The sequence below is a fragment of the Mandrillus leucophaeus genome, unplaced genomic scaffold (genome assembly GCF_000951045.1).
Source record: "Mandrillus leucophaeus isolate KB7577 unplaced genomic scaffold, Mleu.le_1.0 Scaffold9, whole genome shotgun sequence".
NCBI lineage: Eukaryota > Metazoa > Chordata > Mammalia > Primates > Cercopithecidae > Mandrillus > Mandrillus leucophaeus.
The window spans coordinates 7,374,607-7,391,173 of record NW_012109807.1 but is presented as its reverse complement, the minus strand read 5'-3'; the positions used below and the strand labels follow the sequence as shown (position 1 = coordinate 7,391,173).

The 16,567-nt window shown below is 46.0% G+C and overlaps 1 protein-coding gene across 1 annotated transcript in view; it reads right to left on the bottom strand.

The window, feature by feature from the left end:
* Nucleotides 1-16,567, bottom strand: part of KIAA1211L (KIAA1211-like ortholog) — a 76,591-nt gene that overhangs the window by 10,684 nt on the left and 49,340 nt on the right. The window contains exons 10-11 of the mRNA XM_011969673.1: nucleotides 12,333-12,398; nucleotides 221-327 (exon numbers count right to left, since the gene is read on the bottom strand). Coding sequence (XP_011825063.1) covers nucleotides 221-327; nucleotides 12,333-12,398 — 173 coding nt within the window. The remainder of the gene's footprint in view (nucleotides 1-220; nucleotides 328-12,332; nucleotides 12,399-16,567) is intronic.

The window sequence follows — 16,567 nt, the reverse complement described above, 5'->3', positions numbered from 1 at the left end:
AAAGGAGAAAAAAGCTTCCCATAAATCAACCACCCAAGGGAGCTGTGTGAACACTTCATACTCTGGCATACACTCCTTCCAATTTTCTCCGTTATGCTGCCATCCTAAAAATGCACATCAACAGCTCATTCCCAGGTCTTCACAACGTTTTCTGTGGAAGAGAGGCCTGAGTTTGCTCAGACTTCGGATCTAAAGTGGATGTATCATCGCCGTTTCTCACAGCCAGCTGAAGCCAGCACAGTCACTGTGCCTCGGTGCTTCAACAGATAGAGCCGCAGTCCTCTGTTCTGCCTGCCTTCCAGGTCCATTGCCACGGCCGTGGTTGACCTGGTGGAAATGGGACCCGACTACAGACACTAAGAGGACTTCTGGGGCAGAGGTGGGCCCCGGGCCCTGGGGACACATGGGGCCACACCACCGCTGCAGGGTTTCTCAGGCTTCCTAGATAAAGAACTTCAGGCGTTTGGTTTCTTACAAGCCATTCATTGATCTGTTGTCAGTCTTGACTCACAGGCTGCTCCTGATCAATACATGCTGGCAAAGTCTACAGTCGCTCGTCATCACATCTGTCCCAGAGCTAGGCTGTGTGATCCCACGGTGGAACTCGGGGTGGTAATGCTCACCCAAGGCTTCTTCTCAAGACCGTGCTGAGCATTTTGAGACCGAGCAAGAGCTTTTCACAGGGCAGGCCCCCACTGTGAATGACAGGAGACGGGGCTGTGTCCCAGTTCCACCTCAACTTAAGCTTACCGCCATTCCTTCCTCTCCTCATTCAACAAATCGAGTCAATCATCGCTGTGTGCTGACTCCGTATTTGAGAATTCGCCTACTTGCTAAAATACATTTGTAATCCCCAAATCAATACACATGGTGTTGGCATGGTCATTTGCAGACATGTGCAGGGCAGCAAAAAATTTGAGTTTCCCAAGGTGCAAGTTCCCAGCTGAGGTCAGGCAGTGACGCGCTGCCTTACTGTTTTAGCTCTTACGCCGTACACAGTATTTTTTTTTGTAGTCTATTCAGGGCCACATTTTTGGGCACTAGGTTTTCTTGTGATTCTGCTGGTTAGGCCCCCAAGTGGAGTGCTCATGCGTTCCTAAGCCCAAGGAGGCCGTGATGTGCCTGACGGAGACAATGTGTGTGTCAGATAAGCTTCATTCAGGCAAGAGTTACAGTGCTATTGGCAGTGTGTTCAGTGTCAATGCATCAAAAATATGTATTAAATAAAGCATCTTTAAACAGAATTACACATAAAACAAGGTTATGTGTTGATCTACTGATGCTGTGGCAGGAGGCACACAGGAAGCTAACCTTGCATTTCCTCCAGGAGCAGTGGCTCAGTATTTGCTAAGTTAGCTTGTGGTGACTTTTCAGAACATAACTTCCTTAGACAATGAGAACGGACTGGACCTGGTGAGTGCCCACCAGGTACCAGGCCCTGGGGAAGGTGCTGAGTCTAGACAGGAAGGATTTTTTGAATCGTTCTCTCCAGTGCATGGAGACAGGCTCTCCTGCAAGAGCCATCAGGACCAGAGGGATCCTCTGACAGCCACCACAGTCCACAATCAGGAATGAGTTCCAGAGCCTGCTGAAAGCGGACACGGCAGGGCCTCTGGGGCGCTGGTCTCATTCTGTTTCTTGGTCTAGGGTGTTCAGTGGAAATGCACTGAGCTACACACCTAGGATCTGTGCACTTCTCTGTATGCATATTATTCTTCAATTAGAAGCAAAAGCACACAAATAACAAAAAACACCCTAAGATAGGAGTCACTAGGTGCTTGAGAGTGACCAGGAAGAAGAGCCTAGCTCCCTGTGCAAGTACAGAGTGAGGCAAGTTTGCACACAGGGCTGTTTCCACACTGCGATTAAGCAAACTGCCCCGGATGCCCTCACCAGCGGACCCTTTCCACCGCTTCACTACCCCACAGCCTCAAGGGCACCCTCCCTAGGGCCTCACCCGCTTTGCCTTTTGTAAGCACTGCCTCCCCTCATCCACACAATCTCCTTCTTCTCTCCACCCTCCAGAGCCTCCCCTCCAGAGCCTCCCCCCCAGAGCCTCCCCCACTCCTGCTCCACCTCCTCTCCCAGGTGGAAATGCACCACAATCTCCTTCTTCCCTCCACCCTCCAGAGCCTCCCCTCCTCCTGCTCCACCTCCTCTCCCAGCTGGAAATGCACCACTCGGCCAGCGCAGAGGCTCTGACTCCACACAGACTCACTTTACAGCCTAGGGGCAAACAGAAGGACACTGTTTCTGGCAGCTTCTTTCCCAGCCACCCGCATGGGGCTGCCAGGGCCAAACTGCCCTCATCCCTTACCTGACTCCCAGGTCAGGAGGCACTGCCAAGGGCTCCTCAGCCGGCTCTCCTGCTTTCCCAGGCCAGGCTTTCTGTGGTTTGAATTTCCCAGCTGATGCTCAGAAACCCGCCTTCTCCTGGCCTACATATCTCTTTTCACACAAGCTTCAACTCCACATGGCAGAAAGACAAAAGCCACGGCTGCTTTAATAGCCCTAGGAGCACGCTTCTATCCTAAGAGGCAAGGCAGCGAGGGCCCGGAGGCGCCGTCCTCCCGGTGAAACGGCTGAGGGAGTCAGAGAGTCTCCCGGTGGCAGCACGTATTTCCGAGGGCCTCACACGGTAGCACGTTCATCACGGGGTGGGGGTGAGTATCGGTCCTCGTCCCAGGGCAGGAGCTTGCCCAGGTCCCCACCGTAGAAACCAATGTGAGTTCTTCCCAAACGGGGCCCCGGGATCTGCTTTGGTGGTTGTCAGAGCCCCAACTACACCTGCTTTGGGGATCTGCTGCTCACAGGTAACATGTGTGAGAAGGCATTCATAAAGAAAAACAATCGTGAGTCACATCTATGTGTGCGTGTGTGCAGCGAGGCCAGGAATCCGGCCAGCCATGTGTATTGGGGACACCCCAAGGGACAGATGACTTACCAGGCTCTTTTCCTGACTTCTGGGACAGCTGCCCAGCACCTGGCATGTCGAGGCTGGCAGACATCCCAGGGTGGCCTAATCCAACCTCCACATCCCACAGTGGAGACCCCGGGGAGCCAGGGCCGGGCTCAAGGGCACAGAGTTGTCAGTGGAGGAGCTGGACTGAAAGCACATTGCTAAACGGCCACTGTCTGTGCGGTTAAAGCCAGCCTCTCGGCAGGAGGCAATGACCAGTCCACCTCCACAGAGACAGCTGGTCTCCACTCCCAACCAGCTGATAGAACTGGGACCTCACAAGGACATGGGAAGGGAAAGGCACAGTTATTTAAAAATGACTTTGAGCTAGAACACATGATTGAGAAAAAGGTGAAAAATTATTCGACTTACACTTCGAAATGTACACAAACGCCTCACCTTAGATTCCTTGTTTCCCCACCTCAGATCTCCAGGAACTGCTGGAATTCTTCAAGAACTGTCTAGGGTGGCCAACAGAAGAGTAACTAACCCATTCCAGGGACAGCCATTGTCCTTGGAGCTCAGATTTCCCTTTCTCTATTACATCTGGGCCCTCCTTCACCCACCACTAGCCAGGTAGGGAAATTTCTCCCGACCAAAGAAGTGTTCACAGCTAAGGTTTATTCCATCTTTGTCTTCAGAGCAGTGTCATATTCATAATGACCCTCACAGCCCTCCTTGCAATGTAAGGATATTTTCAATCCCCATTTTAGATATGGGACCACAGAGTCTTGTGGAATAAAGTGACTTGTCCAGGGTCACTTGGCCAATATGTAACAAAGCTGGGATTTGAACACAGACCTCTTGATCTCTAATCTTCATTCACTATCACTACATCACATACCATCTCTTACTAAGAGGTATGACCTCATGACTGTCCTATAAAACCACTTCCTCCCCATTTTAACTTATTCACTGAGTGGCAAACAACAGTTACTCAGCCTTGGCACTGCTGACATTTTGGGCTGGATAGGTCTTTGTTGTGGGGATTAGTCCTGTACACCGTAGGATGCTCAGCATCTCTACCCGCCAGATGCTAGTATACCTCCCTTCCCCACCCTACCACAGCGGTGTCAATCAAATACGTCTCCAGGCACTGCCAATGTCTGCTGGGGCCCACACCTGCCCCAGCTGAGAACTGCAGTGCAGCATGACACTGGGGAGCGCGGGCTGCAGTGAACCTATGCGGGCTCTACCTCTCCTCCATAGTTTACTAGCTACGTGCCTTTGTGCAAGTTCTTTAACCTAAGTTTCTTTTATTATCTGCTAAATAGGATTGTTGTTGAAAATTAACGCGTAAAGCGTTTTAACATAATACTCGGCACTTAGTAAGTGCTCACTGTATGTTAGCTATTGTTATTATTTGCCCATTTACTGAGAGGGTAAATCCGCTGTAGACCCCGACTTCAAGAAGCTGATAGAGGGAGACAGGCATACAGGCAGAAAGGTGAAGTATTACGGTGCCTCGACACCCAAGCCATTTTTGGGAAGAGCACAACCCTTACGGGGTCTCAGAAAGATGCTGTTTGCTAGTGACAGTCCTGAAACAGTGCTGTCCAGTAAAACTTTGTATAATGGTGCAAATGCCCTCTGTGCTGTCAACCAGTCATACGTGGCTCCTGGACTCTTGAAATGTGGCTGCTGTGACTGAGGAACTGCATTTTAATTTGGCTTACATTTACATTTAAACAGCCACGTGCAGCTAGTGGCTCTGTGTCGGAGCGCGCAGACCCAGAGCCTCACCACTCCACATGTGGTCCGTGGACCAGCAGTGCTGCCATCATTCCAGACGGACTGGGTGGGAAGCATCACCTTGAGCAGATTCATAAATACTCCTAAGTTTGAGAAGTGCTGCTGTCCTAGAGCCCAGGATCTCCACATTGGCCACACATTACAACCACCTGGGCAGCCTTTAACACTCCCACTGTCTGGGATTCATCCTGGGCAGGTCCACTGAATCCGTGGGGGTGGACCCCCAGGTGACCGCCAGTCACAGCCAGCATTGCCAACCGCGGATCTTGATGCTGCTCTGAGCGTTTGCCCAAAGAAACCCTGAAGAGAGAGCTCACAGTATGTGGTCCCCTTTCTGGCTAATACCAAGTGCCCCGCTGACCAGAGGGCCCAGTTCCTGAGAACGGGGCTGACATCTGCCCCCTGCCCCCAGGCTCTGGTAAATGTTTCTTATAACCAGCCAGTGCCCCTGGTCCCCAGGACATCGACCCCCAGGGCTGCCCATGCTACGGGTCCACACTGCTGCCACCTCAGACCTCACCTCCTGCCACACCCTTGGCCCTGCTCAGAGGGGCCTCGGACACTTCCCACTTGTCATGAAGACACTGTCTTCCCTTCTTCAAACCTACTTCTCTCCTGAGCCCTGGGGAGAGTGCACAGAGGGTCTCAGCACCTCCCCCCCCACATAAGGTTAATGGCTGCCGTGGAGAAAGCACTGAAGCCGTCCCTCTGAAATGGCACCAGTGCAGCTGCAGGCGATGGGTGACGCTGCTCATCGGCTCCTGGGAGGTGGGCTGTACCTGTGCAGGGACCAGAGCATTGCACCTTCCCAGTCCTTCTCAGGTACCAGCAGTCACCATAGTCACTTTTGTTATTATCACTTTTTTTTGTTTTTGTTTTTGTTTTTGAGACGGAGTCTCGCTCTATCGCCCAGGCTGGAGTACAGTGGCACGATCTGGGCTCACTGCAAGCTCCGCCTCCCGGGTTCATGCCATTCGCCTGCCTCAGCCTCCCGAGTAGCTGGGACAATAGGCGCCCGCCACTACGCCTGGCTAATTTTTTTTTTTGTATTTTAGTAGAGATGGGGTTTCACCGTGTTAGCCAGGATGGTCTCGATCTCCTGACCTCGTGATCCGCCCGTCTCAGCCTCCCACAGTGCTGGGATTACCCCGCACCTGGCCATAATCCGTTTTAATTCAGTAATTAAAAGTGTAGCCTCTGGGTGAAGTCAGGTTTTGACTCCTGAACGCAGGGTGTCTGAGTTGGGGTTTGAGAGGGCTTTACCGAGGGCTGAGAGCTGGGGAAGAAGGAGAGTAGGGAGATGAGCAGGGCTCTCTAGAGCCTTACAAGGTGTTGTCCTGCCTGGGCCTCGCAGACACTTGAAACTGACACCGGGGGATTCCCAGCCACCACGGGGACTCCGGCTGTGACCGCTTCTCACTGTCCCCGTGTGCTCTTGGCTGGCTCCTCAGGCAAGGCTCTGGGAGCACAGGTGGGTCATGTGGTGGTCCTGTCTGCCCCATGCCCACAGGTGGCCAGAGTCCAGCAGCAGTCCTCCATGTCTCCCAACTGCATGGCACACCTGTCCAGCTTCTAAGAAGTCCCAGGGAAGCCACCCTTGCAGACCCTGCATGAGGGAAGTTCCCTCTAGTTCCACCCGTGTTGCGCTGGTGGCTCACAGGACTGCAGCGTGCTCTCCACAGAAAGTGTTTTGCAAATCCCCTTTATTGCTCCCCACTCTCCGTATGTTCTGAGGGCGGGGGTGGTGAGTGGTTGGTGACTCCACAGATCCTGCACACGTGCTCTCTGGTATCTTACATCTCTGCATTGGTGCCGTAACCAAAACTGGGACGAGGAGAATCCCATTCTCACACAGCCTTCTGTGCAGCTGAGATGAGAACAGTACATGTTTAGGAAAGTATGACTGTACTGTATGAAACTGTATCACGTTTTGCAGTCAAAATGCCTTTGCTGCCCTATATGCTGTTATTACGAATAACCTCATTATATAAAGGAGGAAATTAAGACTCAGGGTTTAAGAGACTCAACTTGCTCAGAATCCCACAGCCCGAGAGGTGCTCCTCAGAGTAAAACCCACAGATCCATACTCTTCAGTCTTACCACCCAGCCCCTGCCTTGCTCCCTCATCCCAGCACCTGGTCATGCAGACACAGCCTGGTCCAAGGACCACTCACGGCAGGCTGGGAAGCCCAGGGCACGGGTATGGGTGCTCAACCGAGGAAGAAAAACCCTGGAAGTTCTCAAGGGCTCAGGATCTAGTTCAGGGGTCAGGTGAAGGACGCTCAATACGGGCAGGGGTGTGTACAGAGTGCCAGGGAGCTGGCATCAGGGGCGGGGCTGCAGGAGATGTCGGAGGGAGTGGAGTGGCAGACAAACTGAGAGAGGCAGAAATGTTTGTTTTGGCCAGAATCTAAAAAGCCTTAAATGCCTTCTCCAGGAGTTTGAATTTTATTCTAAACATAATGGGAAGGCATTGAGAATTTTTACAGAGGAAAGCTCCACGGTTCCACCGGCGACCTGGGAAAAAAGGGGAAGAGAGTTGGAGGGAGGAGGCACTCACTGCAGGTGTCAGGTTAAGGAAGAGGCTGGCATGGGGACATGGGAGGATAAAGACGCTGCACATTGCGATGACCAGAACTTGCTGACCAAGGCGAACATCATGACTGGCATTTTTCATCCATCAGATTGGAGGAAAAAAAACACTGACGACATTTGGTGTTGATGAGGGGGTGGAGAAATAGTCTCTATTCTGCTGGAAGCAGTGTAAACCAGTATAACCTTTACGGAGGGTAATTTAAAGTTGTCTCTTAAAAGTGCACATGATCTGAGAATCTGAAAATCCACTTTTAGGAATCGATCATAGAAAAACAACAGTGTGAATACATAGGGATTAAAATGAACAAGAATGATTACTGCGACACTGTCAGCAAGAGGGAAAAAAGCTCAAACAAGCGGAATGCCCCTTAGGAGGGGAACAGTGACATAAAATACAGAACACACAGAGTGTAGCCCTTAAACAGAAAGAGGTGAGGCAGTTCACGCTGATTAAAAAAAAAAAGAAAAAAAAGGTGCCCATGCTTTACTGTGGAGTGCAAACGCAAGCCAAGATGTACAGCATTTTTGTGATTAAAATAAAAGGATCCACATGCCTAGATCTGCAGGCCCATCTTGCTGTGGTTATGACTGCGGTGTTCAAGGGAAAGAGGATGAATCTGGCAGTGTGGTTCCCCCTGGGGAGTGGGATTAAAGAGATTCAGAAAGGGGTGGGCAGGAGGCCACTACCCCTTTTTTTTTGTATTTGAAAATTATTCTGGCCGGACGTGGTGGCTCACACCTGTAATTCCAGCACTTTGGGAGGCTGAGGCGGGTGGATCACGAGGTCAGGAGATACAGACCATCCTGGCCAACATGGTGAAACCCTGTCTCTCCTAAAAATACAAAAAAATTAGCCAGGCGTGGCAGTGCGCGCCTGTAGTCCCAGCTACTCGGGAGGCTGAGGCAGGAGAATTGCTTGAACCCAGGAGGCAGAGGCTGCAGTGAGCCAAGATCGTGCCACTGCACTCCAGTCTGGTGATAGAGTGAGAGACTCCGAGAAAGGAAAGGAAAAAGGAAAGGAAAAAGGAAAGGAAAGGAAAGGAAGAAAGAAAAAATTATTCTTACATTTATATATAGTAAAATGCACTCTTTCGTTGTACAGTTCCATGGGTTTTAACACATTTAGCTTCTTATAACAACCGTCACAAACAGGATACAGAATATCAACACCCTGAAGAATTTCTTCTTCCTTCCCCTATGTAACCAGACTCTCCTTCTACTCCCAACCTCTGGCAACTACTGATGTATTTGTTCTCTGTCCATATATTTTTGCCTCTTTCAAATGTCACAGAAATGGAATAATTCAGTCTGCAATTTTGAAAGACTGGCTTTATTCACTGAGCATGCACAATTAAGGTTACTGTGCATATTGAGGGCTCATTTCTTTTGATGGCTAAGTAGTTTTTCATCATATGGATGTATCACAGTTTGTTTACCCATTCACCAGCTGAAGTACATGTGGGTTGTTTCCAGTTTTGGGTGATTATGTCATTTATATTTTTATTTTTGAGACAGGGTTGCTCTGTCACCCAGGCTGGAGTGCAGTGGCACAATCTCTGCTCACTGCAACCTCCACCTCCTGGGTTCAAGCGATTCTCCTGCCTCAGCCTCTCAAGTTGCTGGGACGACAGGTGTGCACCACCATGCCCAGTTAATTTTTTATTTTTAGTATACATGGGTTTCACCATGTTGGCCATGCTGGTCTCGAACTCCTAGACTCAAGTCATCCACCTACCTTGGCCTCCCAAGGTGCTGGGATTACAGGCGTGAGCCACTGCACCTGGTTAGTTTTTGGTGATTATGAATAATGCTGTTGTAGACATTAATGTATGACTTTTGTGGGAATGTACATTTCCATTTATCTAGGATAAATACCTAAATTGGAATTGCTGGGTCCTAAGTGTATTTTTAATTTTATAAGAAATTGCCAAACTGTTTTCCAAAGTGACTGTGCCATTTTGCATTCCCATCGGCCATAGAAATGACACTCTAAGGAGAGTTGCATTTTCTCTACATCCTCATCAGCACAATGGTATTATCAATATTTTTCGTTTTGGTCATTTTAATAGTTCTGTAATTGTATCTCATTATGGTTTTGTGTTTCCCTAATGGCTAACGATGGTAAGCATATCTTCAGGGGCTTATTTGCCATCTGCACACTTTCTCTGGTGAAATGCCTGTTCATGTCTTTTGCCCATTTTCTAATTGGTTTGCTTTTTTTTTTTTAACCATTGACTTTAGAGAAGACTTTATATATTCTAAATACTGGTCCTTTATTGGATATGCAGTTTGCCTATCTTTTCTTGCAGTTTGTAGTTTGTCTTGTCAGGCTCTTAACTAGGTCTTTGGCAAAGCAAAAGTTATTAATTTTAATAATGTCCAATTCATCAAATTTTCCACTTTGGATGCTTTGATGACAAGTCTAAGATGTCTTTGCCTAGCCCTATACTGCAAATACTGTCTCACATTCTTTCTAAAAGTTTTATAGTTTTCATTTTACATTTAAGTCCATGACCTCTTTTGAGTTAATTTTGTATATGATGTGAGACTTAGGTCAAGGTTCATACTCTTGCCTATGAATGTTCCTATGCTTCAGGATCATTTGGTTGTGATGTACAATTTGATAATATTTTGTTAAGAATTTTGCATCTAGGCAGGCACAGTGGCTCATGCCTGTAATCCCAGCACTTTGGGAGGCCCAGGTGGGTAGATCACCTGAGGTCAGAAGTTTGAGACCAGCCTGACCAACATGGTGAAACCCTGTCTCCACGAAAAATACAAAAAATTGGCTAGGTGTGGTGGTGGGTGTCTGTAATCCCAGCTACTTGGGACGCTGAGGGAGGAGAATCACTTGAAGCCGGCAGATGGCCATTGCACTCCAGCCTGGGCAACAAGAGCAAGACTCTGTTTTTTTAAAAAAAAAAAGAATTTTGCATCTCAATTCAGAGATACTATAGTATATTAAATTGCACATCACAACCAAATGGTCCTGAAGCATAGGAACATTCATAGGCAAAAGTATGAACCTTGACCTAAGTCTCACATCATATACAAAATTAACTCAAAAGGACTTAAATGTAAAATAAAAACCATAAAACTTTTAGAAAAAAATATGAGGAAATATAGTATCTCTGAATTTAGTATAGTATACAAAGAGTCTATAGTTTTCTGTATTGTCTTTAATTCCAGTATTACAATCATGCTGGCCTCATAAAATGGGTTGGGAAGTGTTCCCCCTTAGTTTTGCATGACATTTTGTATAATTGGTGTTACTTCATCTTTAAATGCTTGGTAGAAATCACCAGCGAAACCCTGTGAAAATGGAGTTATCTGGAAGGTTTTTACCTACAGATTTGATCACTTTAACAGATATAGGACCATTCACGCTACTTTTTAAGCTTGATAGTTTGTATCTTTCAAGGAATTGGCCCTTTTCTTCTCATTTGTAAAATTTATGTGCGTAGAACTGTTCATAGTATTCCCTTATTATCATTTTAATGTCTATGGGGTCAGTAGTGGCACTCCATAATGTTTGTAATTTGTGTCTTTTTTCCCTCCGTTTTTAAATCAACTTTATTGGCTATTTTGAAGAACCATCTTTTGGTTTCATTAATTTTTTTCTATTATTTTTATATTTTCATTTGTTTGCTCTTATGTTTATTATTTCTTCCCTTCTTGCTTTGGGTTTAGTTTGCTTTTCTTTTTCTAGTTCCTTAAAGAGGAAACTTAAATTACTGCTTTGAAACATTTTTTCTTTCTAATATAATTTAATGTTGAGTTTCCCTAAGTACTACTTTATCTGCATTCCACAAATTTTGATATGTTGTATTTTCATTTTAATTCAGTGTTCTAATTTCCCTTGAGACATCCTCTTTGACCCATGGATTATATAGTGGTATAGGGTTTAATTTCAAATATTTGATGATGTTTTTCATATTTCTTTCCAGATATTTTTCAGATGTTATCAAATTCTTATTTAATTCATTAAGGGCACAGAACAAGCTTTGAATAATTTCAATTCTTTTAAATTTAATACAGGCTGTTTAGTGACAATATGGTATATCTTCATGAATGTCCCATGTGCACTTGAAAAGAACATGTATTCTGCTGTGGCTGGTGGGCTGTTCCATAAATATCAATTAGGTCAAGTTGGTTGATGATGATGTTCAACCAACTTGACCTAATTGAAATATCCTTCCTGATTTTCTACCTGCTACTCTTCTTGACTACTGACAGAGGAGTGCTAAAGTCTCTACATCTTACTATGGATTTATCTATTTTTCCTTTCAGTACTACCAAGTTTTTGCTTCATGTATTTTGAAGCTCTGTTGCTAGGGACACACACATTTAGCACTGTTATGCATTCTTGATTGACCAATATTGCTGAAATTATCATTACATAATGTTTCATTTTATCACTAATAATTGTCCTTTTTCTGAAGTCTTCTTTGTGTGATATTAATATATAGCCACTCCAGCTTTTCCAATTCTAAAATTTCTATCTTTATAGCTTCTTTTTTTTTACAGAGAATTTCTATCTTTCCATTAATTCCAAGAGTACTCATTTTTACTTCTTAGAATGTGGCATAATAGTTGCTTTAAAGTCTTTGTCTAATAATTCCAACATTTGAATCCTCTCAGGTTTGGCATTTGTTGATTGCCTTTTTCCTTGAGAATTTTTTAGGCTTTCCTGGTTCTCTGTATGTTGGATAATTTTGGTTTATATCCTAGATATTTTGAATATTATGCTGAGACTTGGTCCTGTTAAAATTCTCAAAAGGTTTTGCTGTGCTCATTCTAGTCAGTTTCATGCATGTGCAGCTCAGGGATGAGCCCAGAACTTCATACGCAGATTTAAAGGATATCTAACTCAGATGTCTCCTTTCTGTAATCTCCACTCCTCAAGGTTCTATGGCTAGAAAGCCAAGGTTTAGCCTCTCTGCACCGTAGCACCCTTTTGTGACTGGGACCACCTCAGGACAGAGAGGCAAGGGAAAGGGGCCTGCAGGACCCCCAACCACCGTACCTGTCGCTGCTGTCTGTGCTAACACAGGCGTATAGCTTCATTATTGGGTTTCTCCGGCGGTAATATCTAAAGAGTCAAAAGAGCTCTGACCCACAGGAGCTGCCGTGGGGAGAGGCAGGTGCTCACCTGGAGTGCTCTAGGCTGGTGCTTACTTGGAGCAGGGCTGGAAGGGCTAAAGGGCTGTTGCCCTGCAGAGGGTATTGCTATCATCTTCGGCAGGGGTAAGGGGTGGGCCACTTCACTGATGAGCCAAGATTAGGACTGAAAGAATCAAGAGTTGTGCCTCACAAGGGACATCACTGCCACTGCCACCCGGGCAAGTAGTTTTCAGCTTGTTGTTGGCATTTGCCTGGCATAGGGATGAGAGAATAGAAAGAACTCCATCCTGCAGGGATGCTGCCACTAAGAAGGATTTGCTGCTTCGTTGCTGGTGTTCACCTAGAGTAGGGCCAAGGCTGTCCAACAAGCTCTGTCCCATAGGGGCTGGTGGTGGGGGTGTGCAGTGGGATCTAGGCTGGGAAAGTCTCAGGAACTCTGGCCTGCAGGAGTTGTTGATGCCACCAGTGACAGAGGTGCTCCTTCACTACTCACACTTGCTACGGAGTCATCGCTTGGGTCCTGATCTATCTCCTCAGGCTACCAGCTCCTCTTATCTACCTTTCAGAGTCCTCTGATACTCACTTTATGCATTCTGCATAGGGTTTGATGTTGTATCAGTGGGAGAGATGGGGTGGTTTAAGTGTTTATTCCATCTTGGTCAGAACAGCAAGTCCCTTTTCATGTCATTTTTAAAGCAGTAGGATTACAAGGTGATTTTCCTATCATTTTTAGGCCTCTCAGGGTTGTTCATATCAAGATATTTGTAATAACACTGAGGTTTCTGGCTTGAGCATCTGGGTAGATGGAGTACTGAGAAGGAAAGAGAACTGTGCTGGAGGTGGTATCGATAAATGGAATTATAAATGCTGAGGTGTCAAGTCAGGGCTGCTCATCAGATGGGTAGGTGGCTGGTTGCTGTGGCCCAAGAAGTCAAGGGAAGCAAGAACTCTAGGAAATGGGTGGGATTCTGTGATGAGTCTTGCACGAGGGAAAATGAGGAGAGGTCGCTTTGTACTGGGTGGCATGCAAGGATAAGACACAGATGGCTGAGGAGCAGAGGAAAGGCAGGGAAACAGAGGTTACAGTGTTGATGACACTTGCTCAGAAGTGACTGTGAAGGGAAGGGCAAGACTAAAAAAAATGCCAATGTGAACAAAGCTGGTTTTCTTTAAGAATTCAAAACATATGTGGGTATATATCCAAAAGAACTGAAATCAGAATCTCGGAGATATTAACACTCCCTGTTCACTGAGGCACTATTCACAACAGCCAAGATGTGGAAACAGCCTAAACGTGTTTGGACAAACAAATGGATAAAGCAACTGTGGTGTATACCTACAATGGGATATTATCCAGCCTTAGAAAGGAAGGAAATTCTGTACTTGCAGCAACAGGAATGAACCTTGAAGACGTTATGCTAAGTGAAATCAGCCAGTCACAGAAGGACAAGTGTTACACGATCACATTTCTATGTGAAATCTAAAATAGTCAAATTCATACAATTGAAGAGTGGAAAGGTGGTCATTAGGAGCTGGGAGGGGGAGAGGGAAATTGGGGGCTGTTCATTAATGTTTATAAAGTTTCAGTTATGTTAAGAAAAATACGTTCTAGAGATCTGCTCTACAACATTGTACCTATAGACAACAATACTGCATCGTACATTTTAAAATTTGTTAAGAGGGTCGATCTCATGTTAGGTGTTCATATCACAATAAAATGAAATTTTGAAAATTCAAGAGATAGGAATATATTTTTAGCAGAATGCCAACAAAACCCTTGACAGCTTGTATTCTAACCCACATGAATTTGAATATATCTGAACTGTGTCATTTAAAAAGGGTGACAGTCTCTTCCAGTTCATTTCCTTCAGAAAATGGCTGTGACATCCAAAGACAAGGTGGGCCAGAAAACGGCTGTCTACACTCCCCCGGCACCCAGCTACCACCTGCCTTCTCCACGCAATAAACTCCGCGCGTCAGTCCCCTGTGCTCTTCCCATCTTTTGGGGCCAAGAAAGAGCTTGCATGGCAGGAGGACATTAAATATTTGTTGAAAACAAGAATGCATGAATGAGTGAGTACTGGAGTCTAGAAAAAGAGGGTCAGAGACTGGAGTGTGTTACTCTGTCACCAACCCTGTCTGGAGGAATCCAGCTCAGATTAGCCAACGCCGGTTATCAAATGAGGTCCCCAGGTGAGAAGGGTGGTTTCTTACGCTATCTTCCAAAACACCACCCTGTGACCATGACTTTGTAAAAAAAAATAAATCTCATACCCAGAAACAAGACAGACTAGAAGGAGAGTCGACCTAGGAGTGATTTTTTTTCTACATACTTTCTGTGTTTTCCAATTTTTCCACACAATATTCTCTAACTCCTTTGTTCTCATTCTAATCCTGTGTGCAGAAGCTGCTTTATGAACTGTAATTTAGACACTAGGATGGATTGAACCAACAGGAGGATGTAAAATGTTCTGCACAAATGAACACGGCTGATAACCCTGGGCCATTTACTTCCTAGGACAGATCAGCAAATTATGAACCAGGCCTATAAACAGGGCTCCTCTGCCTCGAGGAGCACAGACATGTACTAAGACTGCAGTAACCACTCCAGCACAGCCCCTGTGAGGCTCAGCCCCTTCGGCAAGCCAGGCTCCTGTTTACTACAACCAACCACCACTGCATCCTTCCCTACTCCTTCTGCTGAAGCGTTCCTCCATTCCTTCAAAGAAGGAAAACAAGGTGTGGAAGAGGAGAAGGAGGAATAAACCAGGTGCTGGGGACCAAGCAGCTTGAGTGCCCAAAGCTGAGTCATCTGGAACACGTCAATCATCCAACTTTACTGTACATGCCCTGGAGGGAGGACGGGGGAGGCGGCAGACTATTCGGGAGCTCTGGGCAAGGTATTTGCCACCATAACAGCAAATATTAGGTCTTTCTGGAAACAGAGTGGTATTGTTATTAAAACTTTCATTACCTGTATGTTTTATATGAACTGAATTGCTTCTAGCTAACATAATTTGGGAGCAATGAGAATGATAATAGTAGAAGTGATAATAATCAATGAAAGCACAAACAGATTTGGTATCTGGGGAAGGTGTGGGGGCAGCTTCACTACTGGGGTCTGACAGTGCAGACCCTAAGATTCTGCTCTGGTCAGCATGAGATAGTCCCTCAAGGTCCAGGTAGGATCAGGCAGCAGGCCCAGCCTGTCCTGGTACCTGTCCTTCCAGTACCACTGCCCCTGCCCCCCGAGTTGCTTCCCTATAGAATGCAGGTAATTCCTTCCCACCTTTCTGTGTGGTAAAATGAATATCATTACTCATGCCCATAAAGTAACCCAGATTCTTCTTTCACTTTGGAATTCATCTAACTCTGTCATTTCTATGGCTTTAGTGAATGTGATTAAACTTAGATAGACAAGACAATTCTCTTCTACTACATAAGAAAAGCTGTTAATAAACAAACACTCTATTACATTTTATAAATCAAAGAAAAATATACAAGGTCTTTACAGACCATCCCAGGCATTTTATAGTGAAGAAAACCTGGCTTAGGTTGAGCAACTCACATATAAATAATGGGCAAAGCACTGCCCTCTGAAGCTTCTTTCCCAGATTTGACTATGAGCTTGATATTCTGTTTTTAAGTTCCATTCATTTAGCAAGCCCTTGAGAGACATTTTCAATTCTGGGCCATGAAGGTCAGGGTTTCATGTGCACAGAGAGCGACTCCTTCCTCCCTTGCTACTTCAATGGCTTTTTAAACCACTCTACAATAGCTTCAATAACCTCAATGGAAATCTGCAGAGTGGATCGTCAGCTACGGCTTGAACTTCCTCCTAATTCCCGCACTGATTATCCTACTGCAGTGGCAGCAGCAACTCAAAATCACGGCTGTGCCAAGGGGCCTTCAGATTGGGAAGGCCACATGTGTGGGCTCTTTGGAACTGTGAATCCTTGTGTGTCACCTTAGCAATTTAAAGTACTGTAAAAGAGCCAGAAAAGATTAGATTATTTTGGAACTGTTTTCACATTGTTTTGTATGAGCTAATTTTCTTCCTGTGTATGCATCTTCCTCTTAGGGTACAGGATTCCCTCAGAGAGCCACCAGGTTCTATTTCCCTTCTGTCCTACAATA